This window comes from Terrapene carolina, unplaced genomic scaffold (assembly GCF_002925995.2).
Source record: "Terrapene carolina triunguis isolate 2854851 unplaced genomic scaffold, T_m_triunguis-2.0 Scaffold558, whole genome shotgun sequence".
In the NCBI taxonomy this organism is placed as follows: domain Eukaryota; kingdom Metazoa; phylum Chordata; order Testudines; family Emydidae; genus Terrapene; species Terrapene triunguis.
Genome location: NW_020664909.1, coordinates 2091166 through 2117935, shown reverse-complemented (window position 1 = coordinate 2117935; position 26770 = coordinate 2091166). Strand labels below are relative to the sequence as shown.

General features: G+C 36.9%; 1 protein-coding gene across 2 annotated transcripts in view; it reads right to left on the bottom strand.

The window, feature by feature from the left end:
* Positions 1-99: 99 nt before the first annotated feature.
* The window catches only part of TBC1D23 (TBC1 domain family member 23), a 44943-nt gene continuing 18272 nt past the window's right edge, over positions 100-26770 (bottom strand). The window contains exons 4-18 of one of the 2 annotated variants that reach the window (XM_026659029.2): positions 25298-25502; positions 22126-22249; positions 19353-19477; positions 19200-19246; positions 17946-18049; positions 17132-17254; positions 15983-16075; positions 12164-12334; positions 10275-10317; positions 9347-9456; positions 7974-8116; positions 6642-6686; positions 3618-3706; positions 1937-2072; positions 100-741 (exon numbers count right to left, since the gene is read on the bottom strand). In XM_026659029.2, the coding sequence (XP_026514814.1) occupies positions 543-741; positions 1937-2072; positions 3618-3706; positions 6642-6686; positions 7974-8116; positions 9347-9456; positions 10275-10317; positions 12164-12334; positions 15983-16075; positions 17132-17254; positions 17946-18049; positions 19200-19246; positions 19353-19477; positions 22126-22249; positions 25298-25502 (1757 nt within the window). In that variant the 3' untranslated portion in view covers positions 100-542. The remainder of the gene's footprint in view (positions 742-1936; positions 2073-3617; positions 3707-6641; positions 6687-7973; positions 8117-9346; positions 9457-10274; positions 10318-12163; positions 12335-15982; positions 16076-17131; positions 17255-17945; positions 18050-19199; positions 19247-19352; positions 19478-22125; positions 22250-25297; positions 25503-26770) is intronic. The other variant, XM_026659030.1, reaches the window with a different exon arrangement.

The window sequence follows — 26770 nt, the reverse complement described above, 5'->3', positions numbered from 1 at the left end:
CTCCCAAAATGATAAACCAACATCAAAATCTTAGTGATGAAGAATGTCTGGTGCCTTTCCAGATGATACATTTGGGGCTCTTGTAGCAGGATAGAAACTTGCATATAACCTCTTACATGGACCCATTACTAAGAGGACACTTTCCAGTAAAATGGTTACCAAAAGGAGTTATCTCAAAAATAAAAAGCTAACTTAAAAACTATTTCACAGGCATTTATACAGAGGTATGGGTGAGAAGGAGACCTATTTCTCTACATGACTGATCTTACAAATTATTAGACCCATCAGGCTACAATAAGTACTTTTTATTTTTTCTAAAATCCACAAACTCAATATTCCTTGAGAGACACTGCAGATCTGCTGTGTATCCTGATTCATGTCAGGACATTACAGCTATTAAAAACACAGTGTTAGCTTTGGGCCTGATACTGGAAGTGCCAAGTGCCTCTGATATCCACTGATATCAAAGGAAGTAGTGGCACACTCTGCCTTGCAGGATGAGGCCCTTTGTTTTGTGTTCAGTTCATATTTGAGAAACATTCTTACCTTTCAACTGCCAAAATTTCTATGCCCGAAGTACTGCTGTTTCCATATTTAAAGGTGATTAGTTCTGGGTGTTTCTTCTTGGATGTAATTTTAACTACAGAGTTTAGGGCCTGACGAGACTGTATGTAAGCCAATCCCCTTCGTGATGGAATCTCCCTCAAACAGTACATGTGTGTTGCAGTTACTAAGAGATGACTTTAAAAAGAGAAAGAATTTACCAACAAATGGAGTAAGGGTCAAAGATACAGAAAGTTTAATATTAAAGATAACTCAGACTATGAGCTAGCTAATACACAGTTTTCAAATTCCAACAGTTTTATATTTATGCAGAGTATTTAATTCAGAATTCCTAAACACTTTACAAACTTCTCTCAGAACTGAAATGCAAGCACTTCTGAAGTCAAACAATAGCACATGGCAAAACCATATAGTTTATCAATGAACACTGACACTGCACAGTCTCTCAGGAACTAATAGCTAACATGGAGCCAACTCACAGGTCCTGATCCTGCATCCTACATACATGCATAAGTATTTGCAGCTTTCGGGCTTTATCATCCTAGGTAAAAATTTTAGAAAAGCGTGTTGGTTTTTTTCCTGGATGAGCTTTTCCAGTGATTTAAATGTATAGTTCTTTGGAACTATAGATAAAATAGTTTACAACAGTGAAACATTGACTGCAGTCTCTGGTCAAATTGTTGGTCAAATTCTAGAGTTTTATCTTCCATCAGATTCTTTTTAATAAACATATAAAATAGTTTTCTGTCTGTCTCTCTAAATAAGAGCAAAACACAACTTTAAGCAATTTAGTGTTTTGAGCAAAGGACACCATGCTTTACACTACAGCCCAAGTTTGTTAGGTCCCTACAGTCATACTCTTTGGGTCAGCTAAGGGAAGATGCACTATGCATCATGCTCCAGTACCTCCTAATGACCAGATAAAAAGGTCACTGCAATTGTGTCCTGATTTAGAGGTAGAAGTGCTTCTGCAATACATTCTTGCATGGATATTGACAAGGACAGAGTGCAGCCACACTTGGATGTTTGGGGCCCCGATGCTGAAAATAAACCCAAACTTATTGAGAGTATTTTCTGAAACAACTTGTTTTGCAAAGGAGTTAGTACTATTCTTTCTATTGTAATCATAGCAGTAAAATTCTGTACACATGCTGTAGAAATAGTCAAGGAGCATATTTGTACAGCACCTAGCATCATGACTAGGGCTCCTAGGCACTGTGACAATACAAATAATAAATACTACAGTTCTTAGTTACTTAGTGGCTAAGACACTTATTGTTCATTACAGACAATATCCAGACACAATTTAACACCACCACTAGCTTTTTCATATAGCTTTTCATACTCTTAAGAATAAACAGTACTTTAGTACCTACGAAACATGTGTCCATTTTCTTTCACTTCATTACAGGGGAAATGATGCTTCACATCTGGTTTATTTATCCATGTGTGGATGTTGACTACCTCTTTTCGGTCATCATCTGACATTGAGGAACTATCAATTTCATCTATATGGAAGAGGAAAATTTGACTTTTACACAGACAGAACATCTGACAACTCTTCAATGTTTACAATGTTATTGCTTATTAAAAATAAAAATAATTAAGTTTCATATCCCAATTAGAACACTGAAGAATTCCAAACAGTATGTTTGGTGTAAACCACAAAAGTGCAAGGAGATCATTACCTACTAAATCCAACCATCTTGCATCCACATTTGCGTTCTCACCTCCATTCTTTTAATTACTCCTTTTTCAAAGCTATTTTTGCATGCTCTAGTTAGAATATTTACTTCAAGGCAATTTAGAGTTGTAGCTATGCACATCCACATCTAAAAAGGTAATTTTTTAAGAAGGGACATTGAAGTTAGAAGCCATGGGACAAACTCTGCTCTCAATTACACCGTTGTAAATCCAGTGTAACTGCACTGAAAATAGTTTCACTTTTTTTGTTCTTCTGCACTAGCAGAATATATTTGTGCAATGTTGGTTTTTCTCTTACTGCAGTATTTGTTTTAAAAAATAATGTTAAATTTAAAAAAATCCAAAAAGCTCATTGTTAAATACGTTTTATTAAAAGATACAGAAGTACTATAGACAAAGCCTTATCGTGGACCTAAATTACCTGATCATATCCATTGTATACACCCTAGTCGGTAACATCACATCCTCAAATGGAAATGGCAGAAAACTTTCACAAGTTGTTTGCAAATGTAAGTGTGGAAAGAGATTTTTCTGGGGTACAAGAACACACTGACAGAATTTACTGAACTGACAGTGGAAAAACTTGGGCCCATCCTGATGGCAGCTATGTGATTACAGCACTCAATGACAATCAGTGATACAGTCAGTACACATCTAAGGAGCATGTAGTCCTGGTTGAACAGCCATTTATGTGAACTATAAACCTTTTAGTTCGTGACTGCAGTGTCCACGCAGAGGAATTATAGCACAGCACTCTGGTGTGCACTGCTATTGATACCCTCCTAGTCCAAACTGCAGAGCAGTATACACACAGCCTAACTGCCAGCCAAGCAGACAACCTAGGATCTGACAATCAAATTGGATTTTTTTCTTCTTGCTCATTATCACCAGTAATAAAAGGTACTGCAGGCCAAAGTGTTTAACCTCAGTGGAGGTTAACAGGGTTGCATGGGTGTAAGTGATGACAGATGTGGGCTTGCAAGACCTTTATAACAAGGACTGAAAAAGAGAATGCAGTTTGACTGTCAGATCCCCAAGGTGAATTTGCAGAGTTGGCAGTTAAAGGGGGAGGGGGGGAAAAACCACTCTTCAGGGTAGAGTTTGTCTACTATTCTCTGTTTGTACAATGCCCAGCACAATGGGGCCATGTTCTTGCTTGGTCATTAAGCCCCTCTAACCTGATCAATAGTAAGAATAATTATTTAAAAATATTTTTGTAAATAGAAAATATTTAATTTGAAGTTACTGATAGACAACAATGGTACCCTGTGACGGTCAAATAGAAAAGAGGTCATGGTATGTGTCTAAATTAAGGGGACTTCAAATAAGAATAGAGTTTCCTACTGTACCAGTATCATATTCTTCTTCGTCTCCAATGCTGAATACCGGTTTTACACCACGGTAGGGTTTTCCCAATCTGTCACTGCTGCTAACATGTCTGTTGGCATGGGAAGAGGGCAGGGCGGGAGAGAAAAAAAATATTTTCAGATCCCATGGTACAACATTTCCTATAGCTGCATGCAATAGCAAAATGTGACCGTATCTGTGCAACCAGAGAAGAATCCACAGTCTCAAAGTCTACTGCAAGAAAGCTGGGAGTGGCCCAGAAAGCACCAGATTAGTAAAAGCAGATCATGGGGTTATTTGCCAGACTGAACACTTTTAAGCACTGTAACTGAAAACCAGGTAGTCCTGCATCTTACATACAACTTCTAAGCGTTCTCTCGAACAGCAAAAACATACTAAAATTCCAAAACATTTAAGGAGGTGCTTTGAAATACCCAGCAGAGCACTCTAGTGTTTGTCTGAATTACATTTTAACATTCTGTATGGCTCTGGAAGGATTGTAAATTGGGGTGGAGGGAAAAGATGGAGAATATAAAGAAGTACATTTGACAGTTCGCTGGACTGGCAAGAGGGTCACTCTTGGAGAGATTTTCCCAAAAGGATAACACCGCGTGGATACAAAAAGGAAACAAACGTCTATAAAGCTCTGTTCCTGTTTTGAGCCAATATATTGATGCACACTAATTTACGTACAACTGTTGAACTGGGTCCAAGAGGGTACCTGTGCCTTTAGTACTATATCGAAGAAAGCTGATATTTATCTATCCGTGAAAGTCTAACAACTTGCTATATCTTCTAGGACTATTTGATTAGAAGTTACTGAATGAGAAAGAACATGGAAAAACTAATTGTTAATTGAGGAAAAACAAATATGCTATACATAAAAAGCAATATAAAAATGTGCTCATTAGTGACTTAAGACAATAAGCATCAATGACACTGACAATCCAAGAGGGCAGTGATTCTATTTTATTATTTAGCTAGACTTTTGTGCATATGGAATTTTAAGAAAAAAAGCATGAGGAAGAATACTGTAGATTACTGATTTGGTAAGAGGAGGTTATGTTTAATAAGATTATATATTTATAGTGTTAATTGAAATTCATAGCTAGGGTTTAAAAGAGGACATATTTGCATTAACAGAGTAAGGTTAGCCAAAGCAAAAAAGAAAGGCCTACTATATAAAATTTTGCACCATATTAAACTAGAAATGGGGAATTCTACAGGAATTACTGTTAAACAGCACTAAATGAGACCAGTTTGTGGTACAGGTATTTCATTTAATCTAATTCCATTCAGTTGATAACCTGCAAAAATCAGACTGTTTTTGCTAGTAAAGACACAATTGCCACGACTGAATCAATGAGACAAAAAAGTTTTTCCACTTTATACAGCTGGAAATTTAAGATAAGCCTAGTCTTAGTACATTAATTTATCCTGGGTTCTAACTGGTTAATATTGTCAGTACAACTTTCCAGTGGGAAAAAAAGATGATTTGAATGTAGAGGAGCAATATTCCTTTAAGGGACAAAGTACAAACTCAATGCAGCAATATTTCTTCATAACAAACAAAAGGCAGGATGGTCTGTCAGTTATAAATCACCCTAAGTACAACACTAAAAAGCTGCAAAGAAACAATTTTATAGTTTAATGTTAATATTTCCTAAGAGGTTTTTATGTTTTTTTTTTTTTAAAGTAGCTTTATAAATCCTGAAATAACCGTATGTCTCAGTTTTACTGGGACATTTCTGTTTCTTTCCAAGGACTACAAGGATACCCTTAACATTAACTATTGTTTTTGCTCACCCTATACCATCTCCCTTCTCTAGTAATGCTGGGTGACCTAGCATAGCCAGCATGATGTTCCCCCATTCTCAGAGAATGGGCAAATCTACTAGAAAAAAGTAAATCAAAATCCTTAAAAATAAAACTGATATTTAAAAAAAAAAAAAAAAAAAATCTATGATTTTTTCAGCACCCACTTCCATACAGCGCAACCTGCCAAGACTCAAATGTGGGATGCAATGTGTGACAAAGACCCAAAAATTAGGGAGACCAAAGTATTTTTCGTGCAGAAAATGCTGTGGATTCCTTCGTTTCGCATAAGTAACTTTTTATAACCACAGTTTCATGATTATTTCTGATGTAAATAATTTTAACATTAAAAGTGAAGGGATACTAAATTTGTGTGGAACACAGTTAACTCTGGGAACGAAATGAGGGACAGTTGAGATGTATGCCCGTTTTTCTGGCTCTGTTTGCTGGTGTGACCATCTCCATTCTGACCAGCATATTCCATCACCACATGCTAAGAATGTGCTTGGAATATGCAGTATTGTTGTATACATGTAAATCCCCGGACATTAGAGAGAGAAGGTGGGTGAGGTAATATTTTTTATTGGACCAACTTCTGTTGGTGAGAGAGAGAAGATTTCCAGCTAATCTGAAGAAGAGTTCTGTGAAAGCTCAAAAGCTCGTCTTGCTCACCAACAGAAGTTGGTCCAATAAGATATTACCTCACCCACCATGCAGTAGTTTTAAATTTGCTGACAAAATTCCAAGAGAACTTTAACAGTCTTAGACCACCCTGAGCTCTAAAGATACTTTTTGAACAGCTTGTAATAGGTCTCCTTTGAAGCTGAAGTCTCTCCTTCTGAAGCTCAAAATCGAAGCCTGCTAAATAAAGGCTTCTGCCGCCTTTCCCTACAACAAATAATTAATGAAATGCAAAACTGAAGTGACTTAATTTAAAAAAAAAAAAAAAAGGTTTAAAATAAAGAGGAAGGAAACTTAAAGACTGAATAAAAGCCAAGAGAATAAGCAAGCACTGCAAATATAGCCCTTTTCTTCCCCTACCTGCAGAATAGCACTTGAAAAAGTTAACAGTTTGAAGCGAAGCATAGCTTTTTAAAGTTGATATATAGAATTTCAGAGATGTCAGTGTGACCAATGCTTAGAAACATTGTGAAGTCATGCTAAAAAGGACAAAGGTGTTTTTAGTCAGATTGGTCTACTCATTGGCTTACCGCTCCATGCTTGCTCTGTCTGGCCAGGGAAGATTGAAAGACATTCTATAGCAAATTGGGGCAGAGGACAGAACAAAATAATTACAAAAAATAAAAAACCTAGTATAAAAAATGAGTGCTCTGTATCAGCAATTTCCCCCTACAGATCCTCAAACCCAACAATATTTCAGCAGACCTAGCCAGGGACCACAGAAAGTTTAGAAGAAATTCTTTTAAAGAGGCATTTCTACATTAGATGTGATTTATATATGAGCCTTATTTGAATGCTTGGTGCAACAGAAACAAAAGGGTATTTTTATTACAAGATACTTCTGCCCTAAACCATGCTGTAAGTGGTAATTGCATCATTGCAACAGAGAAACCAAGCTGTAAACAATCCTTTTAGTTGGACTAAAAATTAAGTAGGTGAGGATTTGAGAACCATTGTTCACTATAGCAGCCATCCTGAGCCCCACTAACAAGTAAATATACCTCAGTGCTGTAAAGGGCACTCAATAGCATCCATCTTTCACAACCTTGCAACTATTAGGACTTATAGCAATTTTTAAGAAGAGTTGTAAAATAGGCTACCAAATTTAGACTTATTCACAGTAAATATTTAGAAAACAGATCTTCAACTTTAAATGTACTTTAAAACTAAAACTGTCACAGGAATATTGATTTCACAAGGGGTTCTGTTTTATTGTTGGGAAAACAAGACTCTGAAAAACTCTCTAGCTGAAAGGGGAAGTCTATGCTAGAACTGTGCTTAGAATCCAGGAGTTCATGGATCTCAGTTCTGAGTTCAAGCCATGAAGTCAGGACAAGTACTTTTTATATTTCTCTTTGTTTCAGCTCCTCCCCTTTAAGCAAATACATGTGAAATGAGCAAAACTCTAAGATAGAGATTTAGGGTGGGATTTTCAAGAGTATTCAGTGTTGATTTAACTCTGCTCATACTGAAGTCAATGGGAGTCTAACACACACTTTTGAAAAACCCATTCTAAATGCCTTTAATAAGTTTACAACAAAGAAACCTGTCTAGTGATATAGTGGCAGTTTGCTGCAATATCATCCAGAGATGGGGGTGCAGATACTGGCCTTGGAATTATGAGCCAGCAAACTAGTCACGCTTTAAGACGATGATATATTGCAAATGCTGGTGAAGGAAATTCCAAAAAGGAGGGGGGGAGGGAAGAGAAGACAAATAAAACACACTCAAAGGCTGATAAACTGAAAGGTATCTTCTCTTGATTCTTATTATTTAGTCTAATCTTCATACTTGCAAAAACATCCAGTTGAAATGGGGAGGCATTCATCACTGATAATCACAATCACATATAAATAACCCACCTGTCCACAGGAGTTGATGTATTTTCAATAAAACTAATAACTTTTTCTTTCACATTCACAGATTTAGTCTTCAAAGCAACAGTCATTTTATTTACCAAGGACTTGACTCCTTTTCCATCACTTGAACCATTAGGAGAATCACCCTGTAAAAGTAAGTGCTCTAAGAATTAATTGTAACACAACCTTTTTACTATCAGTAATTTGTTAAGAATGGAAAGCTACAACATACTGAGCATGATCACTTGCTACTGTTTACAGGAAAGTTCTATAGACAATTAATATTGTTTATCATGGAAATAGAATTTAAAAAGAACGGCAGCCATACAGGACTAAAGTAAAGACCATTTAAAAAATAAGCTACCAAGCTCCATTACTTAGAACCATGCTCTGAAAATCCACTGAGAGGAAACAGTTCTAACCATGTAAAAATGTAAATGTATATAAAAATTAAAAGCCATATTCTACCTACCACTAGAAAGGGCACAGAAGATTCAGGGAATGTGTTTCTTGGAACATTCCAAGTAAGGAAGGAATTAGAAGTGCCATGAAAGCATGGCTTCCATACCTTATGGATCCCTCAGATGCAGGTATAAAGGAGAATTTAGCCTCCCAATGCACCATTTCTTGGAGATGGCTGGTCAACCTCATGCTGAAGTCATGTTGCCACTGGCTTTCACTAACCCATTAAACCTGAACAACCTCACTTTCTGAAATAAGTGGCATTAGATATGTAATAGATCTGATGTGGGATTATGAAACAATTTTGGAAGGACCAGCCACTGACTTGGTAAATAACTGGTTGAGTTCTTCTACACCTTTGGGAAGATTTCTTGAAATTCCAAAAGGATTTCTTATCATCCCATCTTCAGCCTTATATATTGTATATACCCCAAAATGAGGAAGATCTAAGAATGGTATCTATTCCATATATTTTATTGAAATGCAACCAATGTGAGATTTCCTCTAAAGATTCTCTCTTCTAAGACAAGATGACTTCAGGCTACTTCCAACAGGATATAAGATAGTTATAATCTGCAATTAAATATACAGCTAAGAACAATTATAATTTGTACCAATAGACTCTGCAGGGTAGACTTGAGGTAAGAGAAGGGTAGATTTAGGCCATCTAGGACCCATCTTATCTACATCTATTGGACAGAGCAATAAATTATGGCTCGAATCCTTCTATCAGATATGCACAGGTGCCACACAAGCGCAAGAATCTCCACACAGATCCAATTGCAAGATTGGGGCCTAAATTAATAAAAACATGCACTTTGAGTTTATAGAATAGAAAGGCACTACAGAACACACAAAAAATCACTACTTCTTGTCATTTTCAAATGTACAGCCTGATCTATAAATACACTTACATCAACAGAGGAGTTTATGCTACTTCTTGAGCCTGAGGTACTAGCAATCCAGTGGCCATATCCATTTTCGGGTCCTTCCACATTGATGTCTGCTAAGTGCTGCTGGAGTGCTGTTAGAAAGGGCATTTTAAAAAGAAGTTCGGAGCCACATTTGAATGAGTCATTTGATCATGTCTCACTTCAGACTGCTGATGTCAACATTTACTCTAGATGATTTACAAAAACGCAGATAAGTTCAAATGCTACTCCTGCTACTGCTTTCTCCTTTCAATACTACAGAGCCTCTACACAAACTTTTTGTAATGAAATAAAAGACAGAAAAAAACATTACGTAAAACATAGAAGCACCAGGAAATAATTGGCAGCTTCATTTCTGAACAGACGGAGAATGTGTCAAAATAGTGCTATTAGTCAAAGTAGAAGCTATGAGGTCCTGATCCTACAATTTAGCACATGAGTGGACACCTACATTTACGCAGAGCCTCACTGACTTCAATTGTGGTCTGCCCATGCATTGTAAATTGCAGCATCGGGAACCTAGTTACTGATGCTTAAGAAAACAAAGTAGTGAAGAATTACAGCACTGTTAACAAGTATTATTAGGAAACATTGTAGTTGTTTTAACATACATAGAAACAACACTAGGGAGGATAAAGGCATTGGGAGGGAAGCTTCCCAGCCATTCATGATTAATTCTGAATTCAAGGTACACTGTGACAATTGTAAAGCTAATTAAGAATGAACATGCAATTGCACAGTGTTCAAACAGCACATGACAAAAAGCTAGTGAATCAACTATGTTTGCCATCCATTTAACTGATTGCCAAACAACTACCAACAGTAATCCCAACAGCATTAAAAAAAACACATTCAAAGCTTTGTCAGGCCAAGAGTGAATGTAAAAGGCATTATTAAATCAAAAGCTTACCCATGAATCCGCCTTTGGCAATGCTTACATATTCCTTGTTTTTCTGCAACAAGAAAAACACTGGAAATCATATTTGTGACACTCATGGATTTTCAAATTTAAGGCAGAAAAACAGGGTCCCTACCCCAAGGGTGTGACATATGCTTAGCATACTTTACTTGATAAATTTGGAGTTTCTTTGAACCAAGGAAGTCTTATTTTTAAAAATGAGAGTGAAAGTTATGGTCTAATGCCTTATTCCTGCAGAAGCTTATACACGTGCTTACCTTTAATCATTGGAATACTCTTATTGAAACCAATAGGACTACTCATGGAGTAAAATTAAGCATGTGTGAGTGTTTACTATTTGGGATACTCAGGCCCTGATTCTGCAGAGAAGCATGCTGCAAGTACCAGATCATACATATTTTTGTTGCTTGCTTTTAGACTTTCCTCCACATCACAAAGTTGCAGTCAGCTCCCTCTTCTTCATTGTAATGCCCCAGTATGTACCATATATGGTTTTCACAGCTATCACAATGCATAACTGACTCCATGAAGGCCAATCATTATTTTATTTTTACCTAATGGCATGGTTCTGAAAAGCTTTTTAAAAAAATGTTTATTACATCTCAGCTTGTGTAAATTCCATCTTCAAGAATCGAAGTCACTCTACAAATTAAAACAATACCTACATTAAAAAAGGGATGGCCCAGAAAAGTCAGCCACACTCACCAACAATGGGGGATGAGGTGGAGGAAAAATCCAAAAAGAAAAGCTGGTATAAAGGGAAGTCAAAATTGTTAAAGTGAACTGACTAATGGAAAAACCTTCCATTTGGCACTCCTCTAAGACACCAAAAGAAATTAAGGTCACTATGTATTCAGATGTAATAGTTTTGGAGAGATGTAGGAGAGAGAACTCATTTCCCTTGGAATTTGATTTCTGAAGATGCCATCGGCTACACTTTGAATTGAATTCATGGCAGACTGCAAAAGGCTGACATTACAAATGTTCTTTACAGGAGTAAAATTTTGTAATTGTGGCAGCTTCTGAATCAATTAAAAAGAAAATTAAGTATGAGTTAATTACAATCATTTTAGCCAGGATGTAATGAAAGTATGAATGACCGTAGTGAAGCTCATGATCCATAGCTTTTACAGAGAACTGGAGATGGTACAGTTACAGCCATTCTGAAGCATTATTGCAACACGAATTTATAACCCCTAAATGCTATTCCAAACCATATCATTATACCAAAAAACCCACATCACTTATCTGAATCTCTACAGACTGGCTCCAGGGTAGCTGTGAAATCACAGCACTGGTGGCAATAGCTTTGGAGGATTTCTATGGGGAATGCTCAGGTAAGATACTGCAACTTCAGACTGCATTAAACTTTCCTCCAGAGCTTCTTGAGATATGAGACTAACCCTTACAAGAGCCTAGAAGCAGACTGTAGAGAAGGGTCTCTGACCGTGTGGTTCCAGTTAAGCCAGGGATCCTGGAGGTCTAAGTCAGACCAGGTGGAGGCATAACCTCCATATCTATGTCCTTAGCTCTCTGATGGATCCCAGGTATCTTCCCAGGGGAGGAGAAGAAAGAGCATGAGGGAAGGGCAAGAACGACTCTTACCTCGCCATAGAATAATATGGCGAGAACTGTGCAAGTGCACCCTTGCAGGATTTTCCTGATGCCAAGATCCTCTACTGTGTATTTGTTTAAAGGAAGGCAAGATCTGGGTTGAAGTGAACAACTAATTTTGGTTGTCATTAAATGACTGCTCAAAACCATGTGTAGTTATAAGAACAGTTAATGTGTAAAGAAAGTCTATTTTGTCACTTTTTACCGATATGTGAAAGAACGTAATTTCAGTTGTTCAAACAATAATTCCAATATCCTAGTTGTACCTGTAAAAAGTGTGCCAACACCATGTTCATATACATGTCCTCCTCTTCCCTGCCACTTCCCATGAAACAGAGGTGCTCCCCACTAGCTATGGAGCCAGACTCAATGGATTGCTTCTGTGCTTCTAACAAGGATTTTACAGACTGTGCAAACTCTGATGGGTTCTGGAGCATCTAAAGAATAAAAAACAGAATGTTAACTATTTACTTTGCATACAACTTGTCAGCGCGCGCGCACACACACACACAGACATCAGGGCTCTCATTTATTTGTTATTCGCTAAGCACTGTGTGCTCAGCACTTTACAAGGCAAATTAAAGACAGTCTGTGTCCCAGAGGTCATATTAGCTAACAAAGACACACACATAAGACTTTCTGAGAAAAAAAACCTCAGAATATTCTTGATTTTTATTAACTCAATTCTTATTGACACAGTAGAAAAAATGAGTCTTTTTTAAAGGAGGACTTGAATGAAAAGGTGGTAAGGTAGCAAGTTGGAATCAGGAGGATTTTCCATGCCTGTGGGATGATGTACAAAAAGACACAAAAAATAAGAGTTTGAGAAGGACACAAATTGGACAGCGAGGCTGGACTCTATTTTAGGCATTTCTGAATTGCTTTTACATTGGTACCTGAGGGCTGCTGAGAAGAGCAGAGAGGGGTGAGGGAGATGTGACAAGAGGAGATGAGAGATGTAGGGAAGAGCTACTTGTGTAACACCTCATAACTGTCTGAGCTCCTGAAACAAACTGACAGGTTTAAGATATCCAGATGGATGAAAGGGTTCTCAGTACACTTCAAAAGCTAAAATTGTGTTAGCCTCTATACTACAGACCAGAATACATTACAGGTCAGATTTATCATAGCAACAACAACATGAGCAGCCTGTCAAAAAGGGGAAGAAAAGTGGACTTTCCAAACCCAATGACACTTTTCTCCCCCTTCCAGGGGCAGGGGCTTAAGAAGGGACACTTAATTAAGTCCATCAAAAAAATTCAGTTTACACAACAGGTTTTAAGAAAAAAATTTTTTTTTTTAAATCCAGTTTTCTGGTTGGACTGAATAATGAGGCACAAAGATCTAACAACTTGCTCAAGGTGACACAGCAAGTCAGTAGTTCAACCCAAATTGGAACCAGGATCCTCTTACAGCCAAATGCTGTAATTATTAATTACTGGTTAAACCCCACTACTTCCTGCCATTAAAGCCATATATAAATTACATGGAGTCAAATGCTTACTCCCCCGGTGAAAGTATTGCACTTGGTACATGTGAATAAAATGCATTAAGGTTACCTGAATAGCTTTTATTTTCAATCAGCAATTGTTTGGACATACTGCTTCTTACATTAAATCCTCCACAATGTACCCGCACACACACAAATAAAACTGCAACAGGCTATTTTTATTAATTGAACATCTTTTCATCAGTTATATGACAGTTTGTCTTATTTATTCAAGGAAGGGCAATTATAGCCAGTCAACTGTAAAACTACAGCAATTAATCCCAGTTTATATCTCATTTAAATGCCTGACAATTTTAATATGTCCAGTATATTGAAAAGGGAGGACAGCAGTTTGAAGGACATAATTTTGATTAATAAAACATATTATTTTATAACATTAAGCAGTTAAAGGGGCCTATTTCTACCTCAATGAACACAAACATTCCATTAAGGCTAATGGAGTTGTTATCCACATGCATCAACAGGAAAATATTTAAGTTTCTTTCCTACATAAATATTAGTTTACTTGCAAAAAGAACTTAACTATACAGACAATAATTGTATTTAAATATTCAGTTTTAACTGTCTTCTGATTATTAAAACAAAATTACAGAAACATGAAAACTAGTGATATAAATGAAGGACATTAAAACTTTCACTCATAACATAAAAATGGCCATACGAGGGTCAGACCAATAGGCCATCTAGTATCCTGTCTTCCTACAGTGGCCAGTGCTAGAAGCTTTAGAGGGAATGAATAGAACAGGACAATTATTAAATGATGCATCTTCTGTCATTCAGTCCCAGCTTCTGGCAGTCTGAGGTTTAGGGACATCCAGAGTATGGGGTTGCGTCCCTGATCCTCTTGGCTAATAGCCCCTGATGGCCCTATCTTCCATGAATTTATCTAATTCTTTTTTGAACCCAGTTATAATTTTTGCCTTCACAACATCCCAAAAATTCCACAGATTGACTGTGCATTGAGTGAAGAAGTATTTCCTTATGTTTGTTTTAAACCTGCTGCCTATAAATATAATTGGGTGACCCCTGATTCTTGTGCTATGCAAAGGGGTAAACACTTCCCTATTCACTTTCTCCACAGCCTTCATGATTTTAGAGGCCCCTATCATATCCCCACTTAGTCGTCTCTTTTCTAAGCTAAACAGTACTAGTCTTTTTCATCTCTCTGTGTATGGAAGCTGTTCCATACCCCTAATCATTTTTGTTGCTCTTCTCTGTACTTTTTCCAATGCTAATATATCTTTTTTTGAGATGGGGTGACCAGAACTGCACGCAGTATTCAAGGTGTGGGCATATCATGGATTTATATAGTGGCATTATGATATTTTCTGTTTCATTATCTATCCTTTTCCTAATGGTTCCTAACATTGTTAGCTTTTTTTTTACTCTTGCAGCACATTGAGCAGATGTTTTCAAAGAATTATCCATGATCACTCTAAGATCTCTTTCTTGAGTGTTAACACTAATTTAGATCCCATCATTTTGTATGTATAGTTGGGATAGTTTGCCAATGTACATTACTTTGCACATAGCAACATTAAATTTAATCTACCATTTTGTTGCCTAGTCACCCACTTCTGTGATCAGAATGAATAATTATCAAAAAGCACTTTATGAGCTACATATATGGTATTCACTTCACTAAGCAACAAAAAACATCCATCTCTGAGGTGAAACAACTGCACTACAAGACAGTTTAAGACAATAAGCGAATAATGTTATGGCACCCAACTGAAATGGCAGAGACAATTTCAAGAAGGCAAAAATGTGTAATAGAAGTTCACACCCACACTTGTACAGAAATTCCAGTGGGATCTGTAATGAAGTTAACAGGATCTCAGTTTTACATCTGTAGCCTATAGGAGTAACCTGCTTACTTGTATATATATATATATCTTTTCTTATAGTTTAAGTATTTGATGTATCTATAGGTTTATAAATTTATATTAAAGAAAGTTTGGCTGTAATGCAAGAGACCTATATAACCTACATAACTTAATATAGATATCAGCTCCAAGACTAACATACCTTCTCTCATAGCACCATGAGAGCCAGCAACACAGTGCCCCATAAAGCCACACTGTGGTCTTGCTTTAGTACTGACAAAGAAGAGTGACACCTACTAAATTATTTGGAGTTCTCATCCAAGCAGGATGAGATTTTGTGACACCAGGATTTTGCTTATGTTGGCTTTCTCCTGGTGTCACAAAAGATTAAATTTGTCAGCAAGATGGCTGCTACCGGCAGTAAACTCAACAATGTAAATACACATTTAGTTTTAGATAAAATATACACTAAGTTTTAAGGAATACTATTTGCCAATATAACATTTCAGGGGAAAATATCTGGGGCAAAATGGGTGGAGACTTTTTAAAAAAACCAAATAAACCTAGGACTTTTAGAAAAAGCTCACTTCTGAAACATGGGAGTATAAACTGAAGACCACCACCAAGTGCTCCGTTGACTAGAATTTGAGAACCAATGGTTTGTGAAACTAGTTGTGAAACTCTCTCAGTTTTGTTTTAACTACGGAAGTTAAAGAACAGCTTTTGTCAAAAACATAAAGCATACTAACCAAGTCTGAGTCTAGGTGAAATGCTGTTGATAAATGCCCAGCATTGTATTGTTCCGCAGGACGACAATCCACTACAAAGAACCTTACTCCTTCCTGAAAGAAAAACATTTTACCTGTTGCGATTTACTAATTTAAAGTTTAAAATAATTACTGGGAAAGTCATACCATTCAAATGGATTTGTTATGCAATCTCTTTTTAGTAAGGACTCCTATGCTATAGGGATGGGTCTCCTGATGTGACTTACTAGTTATCAAAAAACTATGTTCATTGTGGGAGCACCCAGCTAGAGCAGTATAGCAACACCACCAATAATGCCCCAACAGCGATCTTACATTAATATAACAGTTTTCATTTCCAACAGACTCCAAGTGCTACATGCACAATGAAATCATTTTACCCATCATTGGGAAGAAATGCAGCCCCTACTTAATAGCTCACAACAATGCAGTCAGAACCAACATAAAGTTAAAGCTAAGCATATGATTAAGTGCTTAGTTCAAAAGGGATAAACGTAAGCATATGTTCACTGCTTTACTGAATTGAGGCCAGAAAGCTGTTATTAAAAAGGCAGGTACCTTTTTAAAGACAAAACACTGGGCTTTCATCAAACTACAACATTATCCATGTATTATACTAAAATATTGAGAGTAAAGTCTCTGCATGCTAGTATATTTGTCTTACAAACTATTGCACAAATTAACATTTCACAACCCAAAGGCAGGATTCTTTTGTAGCAGTATTTTAGTCACAGGTAAAGAGTTGATCTTCCACTGAAATATTGTGTGTGTGCACTTGCGTGCAAGTGTGTGTTTTGTTTTTGTTTGTTTTTAAGTCTGCATCCCTATTTCAGGAAATCAAATTAAGGGAATGTCACACTAGGCTCCTCACCTCCCATGAAAGGCCTGCTATTTTTTTGGGGGGGTGGGGGGGCACGAGGGGAGAAATCATTGTCCCTCATAGTAAGGCTGCACTGTGGCCAGGAAATCCTTTATAAGGAAGCTAGAATCTCAAGGCACGAAATTATTTCTAAATCAGCAAACAGTAACTTGGTATTTTCAGCTCCCAGAAAATATTTCAGCTAGATGGGGAAATAAAAGATTTCTCCTCTCCTTTTGGAAAACAGTAATGTAGTACATCTAGTTACAGACCCCTTGTTGCTGATTTGCTTGAAGAATCTCAGATACTGAAATTGCTAGACAGAGAGCTTGGCTCAAGTCTGTGTCGTCATCCTTGAGTCCCAACAAGCTGCTGCCAAAGAGACTGTGGTTGTTCTATTATGGTAAGACACAAAATACCTTTAACATTAATTGCAGTTATTATACTTTAAAAAAAAAAAAAAATCAGACTCCAATCTAAGATTGTTACTTCTACAATGTTACAGGTGTACGTTGGACTTTATAGACAAGTTAAAAATAAGAGTCAGCCATATCTTGGTCACATGAGTTTTTCCATCAGAGAATTTCTGAAAACCATTAAAACAGCCAGACTTCCCTTACATTCAAGTTTGTCAAAATAATCGTTTGACAGCCCTATATGACTACGGTTGTGTCAACATGGTTAAAAAAACATTTTTTCATCTCAGCAAACAAAAGTTGGTGTTAAGGAAATCCTGCCCCTTTGATTATCCCCATTACTTGTTTACCACAAAACATTTGTACACCATGCTCAGAAGAAAGCACAAGTAAGCCAAAAGTAATAAGTACCAGTTACAAGTTATTAGTTGCACTGGAGTCAGTGGGACTACTTGTGACAGTAGGAAGTGCAGAACTATCCCCTATACTAAGAGCCCTGTTTATCCTTCATCTCAATAGCTTTTTCTGCTTACTTTCTCAAAATTACATCCAAGATTGCTATCCGATCCCTGCCAGAGAACTACTGTCTCAGTTTGGCCTGTCTGAATTGCTCAGTGTTCATAAAAATCACCAAGTTATAAAGTAATTTCCTCAACTGCTTGGCTATTACCTTTCTGAAAGAAGCTGGAGTTTTACTAGAATAATATTGTGCCAAAGAGAAAAGGTCTTCTATATCTTCTATATCCAAACTGGCTGGGGAAGTTTCTAGGAATCCTGTAACATGCAACATACGGAAATTAATACTTAAAACATTTAAACAAAACATTGCATGTGGCCTTTTCAAACAGTAAAATATACTTTTTTTAATAGAGCACAACACAATTAATTTTTTCAACTAACCTGCATGTTAATTTATCCTCTCATTCAGGAACATAGTTGTTTTGGAAATTACATATTCAAAATATGTGGTATTTACCAGTACATTTGTGAATATAGTGGTGGCTTCTTAAGCTGCCCGTATTGTTGAGTGATGGGATGGGACTGTTAGTCAAATCTCATTAGTTACAGACTGGTGGAGCCAGAAAATGCAGGAAATATTTGTTATCCCCTTAAATGTTTCTGAACCTCAGAAACACACCACACACATGCATGTTATTTGCTAGATGTTTGAGCTTCAACTCAGAATTGCTCATGGTTAGTGCATTTCTATCTAAATTTAGAGTTTAATCCTCAATCAATACTTCATCTAGTAAAGAGAGAGCTCAGAAAGATCCAGGGAAAGCACCAAAAACTCTGAGTGACTATTGGACACTTATCCACCCATCATGATGAAAGGGTGCAACTCACCAGTGTACGCCAATATGGCAAATAACCCAAAACAACTTTATTGTGTATTACTGGATTTATAAAAAAAAAAAAAGTAAATACTTTTTTTTTTTTTTAGATTTAATAGTTCATGGACCAGCATTTTCATTGACGTGAACCCAACTTTAGAAATATAATAGATGCGATCCCTACCCAAGGAGCCTACAGTCTAATTCATATAAATGAAGACAAGGGGGAAAGAACAAACACAAAAATGGGTGCATACAGCATCTAAGAGAAAGAGTTAGTGAGGGGACTGGATCATGAAGAGAGAAGTTGTTTCAAGCACATGAAGAAAGGCATGCTGCCAAGTGTGGGAGAAGGAAAGAGAAACACAAGAAAAGAATGGGTAGGATGCAAAAAGTAACGGGGGAACGAAGGAAGATACGAAAGCAGAATATGGGCAGAAACAGTGTTGCAATGCAGAGATTTGAAGGTGACAATCAGGAACACTATGAAAAGAAACAGCTAGTGAGGGGATTTGCTGAGGGAGTGATGGAATCAGACTGGCAAATGGGGAAGATTATTTTAGCAGCAGCATTATAAGAGCAGTACGTACTTATCATTTCTTCTCTGCTGTCTGATTCTTGTGTTAAAATAACATCTCTGAAAATAGTAGAAACACAAGCATGGATTAAGTCAGTAAAAATAAACACCAAATATGGACAAAGCTGTGAGACCAACGAATTCATATTAACAACTATGTACTCACTTTGCATTGACAAGGATGATTAACATTAAGAAATAAATAAAAAATGGATCTGCTTGTTGTAGGTATCCATCCCATATTGCCTGAGTGACTTCAGCTGAGCAGTAATATGAAAAGAGGCTTCCAAGCTGAAAAGTTGGGAAATAGCGTGAAAGAAAGCAAAGAGTCAGGAACAACTTTAGAAGGACTACAATATTGCTAACAGACAGACAAGCTAACTAAAAGAAAAACATTGAAGTCACTTGAAATTGTACATCTGCACTGTGCATTGAAGGGTAATTCTACCCTTAAAAATTACTTTTGAAGAAGTTGCATAGTGGGGATCCAGATGGTTCTCTATTTTTACATATGCTCACTTCACAGCTGAAGTGTTCTTTTTTGTTTTTTTGTTGTTGTTTTTTTTTTTACTGCCAGCCCTGCAAACTCAACTTGGGATCTGAAAGTTAGGCTGGGCTTATTTCTGGCTCATATGCCTTCAGCAATACAGGTTTTGAAATTTAACTTAGTTAATAATTCTGATGAAGCGCAAGCCATAATAGAATTAATTCCCTACTGTTTTGTTGGCTCTGCAGGGCTAATCTTAACAAAAAGTAGTGACAGAACTTATTCTAGTCAGTAAAGCAAGCAGACATGACTTTGAATACACACTGTGAAACAGTGAATACACCTCTACCTCAATATAACGCTGTCCTCGGGAGCCAAAAAATCTTACCGCGTTATAGGTGAAACCGCGTTATATTGAACTTGCTTTGAGCCACCGGAGTGCGCAGCCCCGCCCCCCCGGAGCACTGCTTTACCGTGTTGTATCCGAATTTGTGTTATATCGGGTCACGTTATATCGAGGTAGCGGTGTACTTATTAAGGTGGTGCCATTTTTACCTGGCCACTTTTCACAGTTAAACCAGACTTTAAGTTAAAGAGGATCACACATTAGTTTGGCAATGAGACACACCACTTAAGTTTTAAATCATTAGGCTGACAACTGAGTTACTATCTATCTGCCAGGAATGGAGTGTTTTATTACCATTATAAAAAAAAGAATCTTTGGGCACACACACTTAAAAAATGCATTCTTTCCACTACACAGAAAGTGCAAAGTGGATGAAAGAAAACAAGCTGTGAATTTCCTTCCATGCCGGACAACATCTGTAATGATACTTAAGTGAACGGCATAGTACTTGGCTGATTTAGGGGCTTGCTGAGCCTTCTGTTGTGCTCCAGATCGGATTGCTACAGTCATGGCTTTCAATAGCAATTCACCTACTTTTAAAAGCTATCTTGAGAGCATTTAACACCTCCCAATTTGCTGTTGTAATAAGGGTCAGAAGGTTTGAACAATTTTCAGTCAAGCTCTGTTGAAAACGGTCTCTCTTTGAAGGACAATGGTGTACTGACAGATATAAATGATGTTTCTTACAAACTTTTGTGTGTTTGAATCCCCACTCCCAATCCCTCAAAATATAGTGACCTTAGAAAGAGAAGTCATCCTAGTTTAGCCTCTTAAAATAAAGTGAAAATCTAAGAGTAGCCTCTTAGCTAGTACAGCTACAAGTAGGATACTGAGTGCAACAACAATTCTGAAGGAGCCAAGGAAAAAACACTGAGCTAAAATGTGTTTTTCCCCCTAAAATTTGATTTTGATTTTGACATCTTCTATATAAAAATTACTGAAACATGCTTTCACTAGGGAGTAATATACTAGACAGACTACAGCCAAATCTGACTGCCGCTTTAGATGTTGACTGGCCAAAGCTAGATTTTATTTATTTGTGTGTGTATATCAATATTAGATTTTACCTGCTGCAGTTTAGTATTAAGTTGGTAGCAGCACAGAAAGCTCTAATTAAAAGAGGTGCTATTTCATACCCAGCTTTTTATTGTTCTAGCTTGAAGTGAAGAACCTTTGAAAAACTTGGTAGAGCCCAAGAATACAAAAATAGATCCTAGCAGTCAGAGTGTATGTTTCATGGTTTACCACCAGTGTCTTTACTATATATACACATTTTACAGACTTCTCTTGCAAAATATAATTTAAGAAAATTGTCCCAGAAACAAACATTTGGATTTCCTACACTACTATCGAGTTTGATCTTGCAGTCTTTTGATGCACATTCACGCTGACTTCAATATGATGTGTGACTACAAAACAAGTGCCAGGTCATATTAATTAGCAAATTAAAGGTGGGGGGGAAAGCCAATTCTTTAAGAGACAGTGATACACAGTCTTAGGCTGCAATCCTGTAAAGAATTATCTTAGTATTAGTTCTGTCAATTCAAATATTTTAGTTAAGTGAGGGAGGAATTTAAAAAAACAGACAACAATAACTTGAATTTATAAACGGAGTTAGCCCTATTGTAATCCATAATCTCTGAACTGATGTGCAGACGCAAAACAACTGAATACGTGGGGAAGTAGTATGCAGTACTATTTAACCACCTCTTGGAAGTAGCAGTCAATTCAGACACTGCCACTCATACTTAATACGAACACTTCCAATCCCTAGTATCAATAGCTTAGGTTTTATTTCTACAGTAAGGATCTAATGTTCACAAGATCTCACCTTCTATTTGGAATGGAATGGCTAGAGACTATAAAAGTGACATACTAAAAAAACACACACCTTTGTGTTCTTCCTCTATTTCAGAACACTTGGGAAGTGATTAAAAAAAACCTCCAAATTCCTTTTGCATCACTACTCCATAGCTCAGCAGTTTGTACTTAAAGTTTCTACAGAAATTTATTTTTCATTATGTTTCCCTACTTTCACTTTATTACCCAGTTGAGTGCATACGAATCCGGTGTCATCTTCTTAGTATCAAGAAAGGAGCAGAGTTCAGGCTCATGATACTGGAGGAGAAGCCTAAATAGATGAAATGGTCTCCCCTTCTGGAAACAATCCCTAAAAAGCAAGTAGCAAGACAATGTTTATGAAAACACCGTAATACTCCAGTCATTAGGCTTAAATTGGCAATTCTTAGCTAAGAAGAAAATATAAGGTCATGTGTATTAAGAGGAAACATGTAATCCCTTCACTCATACAAGTGGCCACATCAAAGCTGATCAGATGGTGTGGAGAATTAACAAATACTGTTAACATTTTTTAACAATTTAAGCCACCACATTTAAATATCAAAATAAAGTTTAAACATTCTTTTGTGAAAGGCACTTTGGGAAGGAGCGTGCCTCAATCTGAACAGAGAAAATTGTTAACTATTCTAATAGAACTGACCAAAGTGATTTTAAAACATCTCCATGTACACCTGAATAAAAATTTCACATTAAGCAACTAGTGGGGAGGGAAGAGAGGCAAATCATGGTATGGAGTAGGACAAAATCAATTTGGAAGACAGTAAAGACAGATCTTTCTGGTAAGTTAAGTCCACTCACTACACAGCTCTCCCAATCAATGTAGCTCACTTGAGTGTCTCTATGTGAGCAATTCTATTACTGTATGTTGAAGTTTCAAGTGAAACATTCCACCAATTTAATGTGTTATTTTAGTTATTAAAATATTTCTGCTTTCCCATTCAGTTAACAGTGTAATGGTAACAAACTGAAGACATTCCATTGTCTTATTTTTTGCGTAACAATTTAGTCTCAAAAATTAAATTCCAATCTGAATGGTTAATAGAAGAGTTTAAGTCACTCACACTTTACCAGCTACCAATATTCAAAATGGACTCAAAACTCTTTCAGAATTTAGAGAATTAGTTTCTCTGAGTTTCAGCTTACAATGATTGTAATAAAACCTCCATTTCAGACATAGTAGGATTTTTCTTAGATTGCTCTGCTGAATAAATTGCTCCCTACTACTTACTAGCTCAATCAATCCTGTAGTGGCCTGTCCAGATGTCTAGCTCAGGGGTTCTCAAACTGGGGGTCGGGATCCCACAGGGGGTCACAAGGTTATTACATGGGGGGGTCGTGAGCTGTCAACCTCCACCCCAAATTCCGCTTTGCCTCCAGCATTTATAATAGTGTTAAATATATAAAAAAGTATTTTTAATTTATAAGCGGGGTCACACTCAGAGGTTTGCTACGTGAAAGGGGTCACCAGTACAAAAGTTTGAGAACCACTGCTCTAATTGAAATGCAACTCTCTGCCTCTCAAGAGCAGCGAGTTCAAATACCTACCTCCTCACTCATTGGAGGGGTGAAAAGGCAGAATGATACAAAAAGAAAAAAAAGTGTTTGAGATGCTGATTTAAGTATCACTCTCTAGCCAAAGAAAGAAGAGAGTTGACCAACTGAAGAGGAATCTATTTTTCACCCCTCACTAGAGGGAATGTTGCCATGAGAAAACAGAATTCTCAACCCAACACCTGCCCGCATTATCAAATGAAGATGGGAAAGCCTGTAGACTCTACTATCAACCATTCACCAACTTTCTAGGTTGTTTATCACTATTTCAGATCATATACTAAAACACATTTTGTGTTAATTCCTATCTTTGCATGATGTGATAAATGTGTGCTCATCTGTTTTCATTTTCTCCTGGTGAGGGGTAAAGAAATAACCCTTTATTAAAAACAGATATGTCAATATTAATGGCTTGACAGTTTCATGTAAGCAGTTAATTTACTCTGTCCAGCTAATACGAATCATTATTATTCTACAGGAAAAGGAGGGAAATATAGCTAGCTGCGGGGAGAAGAGAACTTCCTTATTATTACAATAAATAAATAAATAAATAAACAAACTTTTGAGAACAGGTATCACATGTAGGAAAGGTTTGAAAATCATTCTCTCGTTAAGAACAATTCTATTAATTTTATACATTGTGTCTTCCTTCCCTTGATTTGTTAAATAAGCTGTTTTCAAGAGAAACTGGCTATAGTTTAACAGTTCATCTGCTCTTTCTGCACATATCCCCACCTTATGTCAATGTTCTGTTAAAGCAAAACAACCTGCCTACAATTAGGATTTCAGGTAAGTATCAGCAACAGGAAAATTATTAACAAGAAATCCTGTTTTCTTTAAGTTGCTTTTTTTTGGGGGGGGGGGGAGAGTATAAGGATAGTCCCATGGTTAAGGCACTGGACTTGAACGCAAAAGATCTGGGTTCCATTCCCAACTGCTACAGACTGTCTGTGAAATGTTGGCCAAATTATTTAAATCTCTTCATTTCTCATTTGTAAAATGGGGATAATACTTCCTCTCACACCCTTCGTCTCATCTAGACTAAGATCTTTGAGCAGAGACTGTCCATTAGTATGTATATGTTCAGCACTTTGCACATTTGGAGTCTACAGGCACTACTGTAGTACAAGTAATATTAATTTTAATATGAGGGAGTAAAATGTAGTGGTTAAAACAGCAGGTGCTGCTTCAGGATTTTTGAGTTTTATTTCCAAATTGATGATTACCTACTGTGCAGCTTGGGAAATCAGACCTTTCTGTGCCTCAGTTTACCCACCCATAACATGGGGACAATAGTATCTACCTCCTTTATGGTGATGTTGAGAAACTTAGTGTTTGTGAAATGCTTTGAAGTCACTGGAAGGCAGGCATCATAGGTATGCAAAATGCTAATAAGGGAAGAGAAAGTTCATCTTACAGAACATATAGGCAGAACAATTTCTAAACAAGTACTTCCGATATTGCATGAGGTGATAATGTGTTTTTTAACAGGTTTAGGGAATGTGTGCCAGTTACATGTGAATTAGTTATATCATGAAAATTTCGATAGTCATTTTCTGGAATCGTATCTAACATGTCTGTAGCATTTAGATTAGTTACATTTTCATGTACACCTCCAATTTTACAATAATCCGAGGGAATGTGGCAGTTTTGCTACAAACGCTGCTACTCCTTTATTACTGCAGAAATAGCATATAGCATTTGCCAAAACAACCATAATGTATCTTTTGAGAAACTAGTTATGAAAAATTTACACATTCGATGCCAGCAACAGTAGTTCGTTTTCTCTCTCACACACACATTTTACCTAGGAATGTACTTGTTCATGATAGCATAAAAGCAGTTGTATAAATCACTACGTGGAATTCGAAGATGCACCAGTGGCTTCAGTAGATGTATCCAACCGAGGCAGGAACTGTATTTAACATTACGCGATTTACAATAAAAGGTAGTAACGGACTCAATATCCAAAAGTAATACTGACTTCTCCTCTTCTGGCACTGACAGCTGTTCTGGAAATAGAAAAGTATAACAAATACTTCAGAGACAGTTATGGAATAGTTTCATATCACAGTTACACTCACATACAGAACTGTAACTGACTGCAGATACAGTAGCTTGAATCAGGTTTTTAAGTGATGGTGTGAAAACAGGTTTTAAGTAGGGCTGTCAAGCGATTAAAAAAAAATAATCGCGATTAATCACACTGTTAAACAATAATAGAATACCATTTATTTAAATATTTTTGAACGTTTTCTACATTTTCAAATATATTTATTTCAATTACAACACAGAATACAAAGTGTACAGTACTCACTTTATTTTTGATTACAAATATTTGCACTGTAAAATACAAAAGAAATAGGTGAATTGAAAAATACTACCAAGTACTGTAGTGCAATTTCTTTATCATGAAAGTTGAACTTACAAAATGTAGAATTATGTACAAAAAATAACTGCATTCAAACATAAAACAATGTAAAACTTTAGAGCCTACAAGTCCAATAAGTCCTACTTCTTGTTCACCCAATTGCTCAGACAAACAAGTTTGTTTACATTTGTAGGAGTTAATGCTGCCCACTTCTTGTTTACAATGTCACCTGAAAGTGAGAACAGGCGTTTGCATGGCACCGTTGTAGCTAGTGTCACAAGATATTTACATGCCAGATGCATTAAAGATTCATATGGCCCTTCATGCTTCAACCACCATTCCAGGGGACATGCTGATGACGGGTTCTGCTTGATAACCATCCAAAGCAGTGTAGACCGACATGTTCATTTTCATCATCATGAGTTGTCAGATGCCACCAGCAGAAGGTTGATTTTCTTTTTTGGTGGTTCGGGTTCTATAGTTTCCGCATCAGAGTGTTGCTCTTGTAAGACTTCTGAAAGCATGCTCCACACCTCATCCCTTGCAGATTTTGGAAGGCACTTCAGATTCTTAAATCTTGGGTTGAGTGCTGTAGCTATCTTTAGAAATTTCACATTGGTATCTTTGCATTTTGTCAAATTTGCAGAGAAAGTGTTCTTAAAACGAACAACATGTGCTGGGTCATTGTCTGAGACTAATACAACATGAAATATATGGCAGAATGCGGCTAAAACAGAGCAGGAGACATACAATTCTCCCCCAAGGAGTTCAGTCACAAATTTAATTAACGCATTATTTTTTAACAAGCGTCATAGGCATGGAACCATGTCCTCTGGAACGATGGCCGAAGCATGAAGAGGCATATGAATCTTTAGTGCATCTGCACATAAATATCTTGTGACGCCGGCT